The sequence below is a fragment of the Priapulus caudatus genome, unplaced genomic scaffold (assembly GCF_000485595.1).
Source record: "Priapulus caudatus unplaced genomic scaffold, Priapulus_caudatus-5.0.1 Scaffold133, whole genome shotgun sequence".
Lineage (NCBI taxonomy): Eukaryota > Metazoa > Priapulida > Priapulimorpha > Priapulimorphida > Priapulidae > Priapulus > Priapulus caudatus.
This window is the reverse complement of record NW_014577194.1, coordinates 480,076-484,826: the sequence shown is the minus strand read 5'-3', so window position 1 is coordinate 484,826 and position 4,751 is coordinate 480,076. Positions and strand designations below refer to the sequence as shown.

At 46.5% G+C, this 4,751-nt stretch overlaps 1 protein-coding gene across 1 annotated transcript in view; it reads right to left on the bottom strand.

Annotated features, from left to right (window-relative positions):
* Nucleotides 1-4,751, bottom strand: part of LOC106805916 (dynein heavy chain 12, axonemal-like) — an 85,289-nt gene that overhangs the window by 27,336 nt on the left and 53,202 nt on the right. Inside the window, 2 exon segments of the mRNA XM_014807687.1 lie at nucleotides 3-11; nucleotides 1,031-1,247. Of these exon segments, the coding sequence (XP_014663173.1) occupies nucleotides 3-11; nucleotides 1,031-1,247 (226 nt within the window).

The window sequence follows — 4,751 nt, the reverse complement described above, 5'->3', positions numbered from 1 at the left end:
GCCTCGGCAATCTAGAGCACAGAGAGACAGAAACACGAGTGACGAGAGCACGAGTGAGGCACGAAGGGTTGTTGTCATCTAGAGCACAGAGAGACAGAAACACGAGTGACGAGAGCATGAGTGAGGCACGAAGGGTTGTTGTCATCTAGAGCACAGAGAGACCGAAACACGAGTGACGAGAGCACGAGTGAGGCACGAAGGGTTGTTGTCGTATCAAGTACTACATATGTGTACCCGAGGTAGTTTTAGGTTGTTTAGTATTATGTTTATATTTTTATATGACGTATGTTTAGGGTTAGGGTTAGGGTTAGGGTACACTTCTGTAGTACAAGTCTGGTACACTTTGTGTATACATATATGTACCTCAGGTACATATATGTAGTACCTGATACGACAACAACCCCTTCAGCATGAGTGAGTGTAGATGCAGGACATAAACCACATGAATGCAGCGTTGATAGCCCATCTAGCCGAGTGCGGTAGTCACATCGCAAGATGGCAATGCGCAATCGGATACGGCTACCTATCAATCACCTACTCCTGGCAGCTAGGACAAACCGTGAAGAGTAGACAAGCATTATTCGCCAATATCGGCCTTTGTATAGATAACACATACTGGAAAGTTACGTTTCTACTTTCTGCAGGGATATATTAATTACTAGAGAACTCGCGTAGGTATTGCGGTATCAGGTAGGTGATCAGTGAGTAACACAGCAGTTCTCTAACCGCAGGCCGTGTCCCAAAACACGGCCGCCACGCCGTTTGAAGTGGATCGCCGTGGGTTTCCAGCGACTTTTATTCATAGTAAAACTGTGGCTGACCCAAGGGTGCGCCAACGTAGCCCAATATATGACCAGACATTTCTCATCACAGCAAAGAGCACGAAACATCCGACAAGAACACACGAACACCACAGAACACAAGAAGCAAGAACACAAGAACCACCGAATTAACCCAAACGCCCAAAACCACTGCGAGTTCCACTCCCCGCCTCCCCAGGAAAAAATCCTCATCCCCGCAGCAGCGCCACCTTCTGTTTCTTCGAGATGTCGTCGCTGAGGATCTTCGAGCTGTCGAGGATCTGGATGGCCGTCTCGTCCTCGAGGATGTTTCCCTCGGACGCGGACAGCGTGTGCAGGATCTTGTCCTCAATCTCCTTCAGCTGCTTGCGATTCGCCGCGCTCTGGATGATCAGCGCCTGCCTCTCCTCCTCCAGCTCCGGCCTGAAACGATGAGAGAGCACGGCGCGTGGGAGCAATGTTCAAAATAAGGGCTATCCGTTTGTCCTCACTTGTCCATTTCCACGGAGGACAAGTAGACCTGTCCAGTAGCTTGTCCGCTGGACAAGCAGCTGTTTAGAGCAACTTTTTAGAGCAATTTTTCATCATTTTCTACCATCGCTTCAACTTTGTTAAGACAAGTAATAACTTAAAATAAATAATTGTGCTTCTTTATGTTCTTTCAAGTTTGGTGCCTAATTTGAACTGTTAGTGAACTCAGCTGTATTAAAAATACAAAGTAATTAAGATATTGGGTCTAAAATTTAATTTGATTAAATGTATTACACATTTACTATATTTCTATGTTATTAATCAGGACAAGCAAAAATTTTGCAGGACAAGCAAAAATATCTTGTAGCTTGTCCGTCGGACAAGCAAAATTTTTCCATTATTTCAAACATTGGAGAGGAGCGGCGTGTGTCGGCGATGCGTCATCATACGCGAGGTTATCGTCAGCGTTGTCAGTCGTTACGCGGCAGTCATACGTGGTATAAGGTGGCCACTGTCCGTCCCGAATCCACATGATCAGCTACTATCGCACTGATGGATATTTTCTGACATATGACAAATAACGTTAATGATAACCGATGACTGCAGCCATCGGTCGGTCACCACACGCCCAGCATCGCTGCGAGTAGAGCGCTTCGGTAAGAGGTCGCGCGCATCGTGAGAGATATGGCCCGTCGAGACAACGACAAAGCAGCGCCCGCGGGCGGGCGGGGGCGGTGCAGATGTAAGAGGCACGAATTCTCCAGCATTTAATTCTCACAAAGGTTAGTAGTAGGTAGTCATCGAGTGGTAAAGTTTAAAAGAGTTAACAGTAAGTAATAAAGTTAAAATAAAATAAACTAGGAGAGCACTTCGCGAGAGCACAGACCTCCACCAAGGCAGCGCCCAATTCTCGTCAACGTGGAAAAACTTTAATAATTATTAATTAGCTTGTCGGATCCGGATCACCACCAAAAATCTCCAATCAATTCTAAGTTAGATGCAATTTTCTGACTATCCTTTGAAACTAATGTACTACTTCTTCTTATTTGTGCTGTACACAACCACAAACCAACAAAACACACGCCGATACAAACACACAGCCGGTGAAAAAACATAAACCTCCTGCCACCCGTGGCGGAGGTAATAAGTTATAGTATAAGTGGCAAGTCATAAGTTGCAGATTTAAAGTGCCAATTTCGCGGCGCAGTGCCTCACTCACATGATTCGCAGACGACACCTTTTCCATATTAATCTCCGACACGAATAGCGAACCACTTTTAGCTGATCCTTCGGCTGACCTTCCCTCCCGCGTCTCCTCACCGGCGCGTCCGACGTTTTCAGGTGGTCGCAACGCTGGCGACAGGCTTCAGAACGTCTACGACAACCTGACGGGAGACGTGCTCATAGCCTCTGGGAGTGATCGTTACCTGGCGCGTTTCACCGCGTCTTCCGAGCGGGGACTGGGATACGGACTGGATCACGACGCAGCGCGGGGTGTGAGCTCATGCCTCCGGCTGCACGGCCTGTGGAGATCGGATGGGCCGACCTACTTCTGTGAATACCGATCAATAAAAATATAAACTCTTCCAATCACCGTAGGTTGATCACTAGAATTACTCGAAGTTAAACGCTATTGCATCATTTGCGTATGGACCATGAAAAAATGTGAAAAACGACGAAGCGTCGTCGCCGATATTGTTTGGCTGTCGTATTTATGATGTTGCCCGGTGAGTGGCTGGTTAGGCGGTCTGCCCCCGAACCTACATGATATTTAGTCCAACCGTCGGGCGTGATTCCAGGCGATGGGATCTCCTGCTCCGCGGACTTCTTCTGCAGTCAGTACGCTGGGAGAGGACCATTAAGATATCAGCGTGGAAATTGCTGGCTTCGCCCTGCGAATGCATTCTCTCTCGGCAACCGGCGTACTACAATCGCCAACTCGCGCGACGATGCGTAAGTGCTGCGACTGCGATCGCCGTATAGTCATGCTCGGGCTGCCCCCCACGGAATTGCGCGCTCTTGCCTTGTCCCTAGCAGCGCTGCACTGCACACTCGTTGCTTTCTCGCAGCAGAAGCCATTTCAACAATGTCAAGAAGTGAGCTATTTTACTTTATATACTGAGCGCGATGAACCCCTAACAAAGTTTTGGGTGAACTCACAATTGATGCGCTTCGACACTTGTTTTATCTACAGCCCTCAATTGTCTTCAACGTTGTTGTTGCTCTTGAGTATTCATCAGGCCGTTTGATGATCGATCCTCAGGGACAGCGCGAAACAAGTGGATCAACGAATTCGGAGCGAGACAACAAGGTCAGAGCGTGATCAAACTCACTGACCCGGTAACTGCGAACACTAGAGACTGCATCCAGGTACGTTACTGCATGCTCTCTAGCCATGCCAGAGTCAAAACCCTTCCAGATCGGTGGAAAACGCTTGACTGATGGATGGTTAAATTTAATAGATGTTTAGCCCTCTGTACTAGATAATTACCAGAGATACTATTTTAGAACTTATTTTTACGGTTAACTTAACTAACTACGTGGTTTATTCAACCTAGTCTTAACACCTTTCGTATACGAACTCCGGCATCCTAACTTTAAAAAAAAAAAAAAAAAAATTAAAAAAAAACTCAGATGTAACAACTTGGGTTAACAAGAACTTACTTTAGTGCACCGTTAGACCGTCATAGATTGTAAACTTTAACAGATTAATAATTTAGGAAAGATTTATAATTTGGATTTCTAACTTTTCCAGTGGTAAACTATAAACAGGGATTACACAAGACTTAACTTTAGTAGTATTTTTCCACGTCATTAGTGTAAACCGTGCACATCGGTGTGCATGTTGTAGTTTGGGTCAGCCTGCACATTATAGAGACGTAGGGGGGAGCTTGATCATCACTAGAACCACTGCTGCTGAAGCAGACCTTCAAGCAAGGTGAGGGAGAGCAGAGAGTAGGAGAGAGAGAGAGAGGGAGAGAGAGAGAGAGCTGAGATGTGATGGCGTGTGTGTTGTTGTGGTGCGGGTGGCGTTCGCGTGCGTGAGTGCGTGCGTGCGTGCGTGTGTGTGTTTTCTGCAGATGGGCAACAGCAATTAAGGGAGCCCCACATGCCAGTCATTGTCCGTCACTCACATCTGTCTAGAGCTGTGATATATCTGATCGTTGTCTCTGTTTATTATTATAGTTGCTGGTAGCTCTTCGTCTGGGTAGAGCATGCAGTGATTATCTGTTGTTCTGTGTTAGTTATTGTTGGCTTTTCCACTGTGAAACTGTAGATAGTAGTGACTGGCCTTTGTTCGTCTGTGCCCACAAATACTAACGTATACTAGAGTACAACTTGATGGTAGTTGTGATTCCAACCACTCACCCTCTGACTCTGTAATGTAGTGGTCTACTGTTAACAAGATCTTGAATTACTTATGCTGATAGGGGCTATGTCTCCCAGGGTACTGCCGGAACGTACCCTGGTAACTATCTA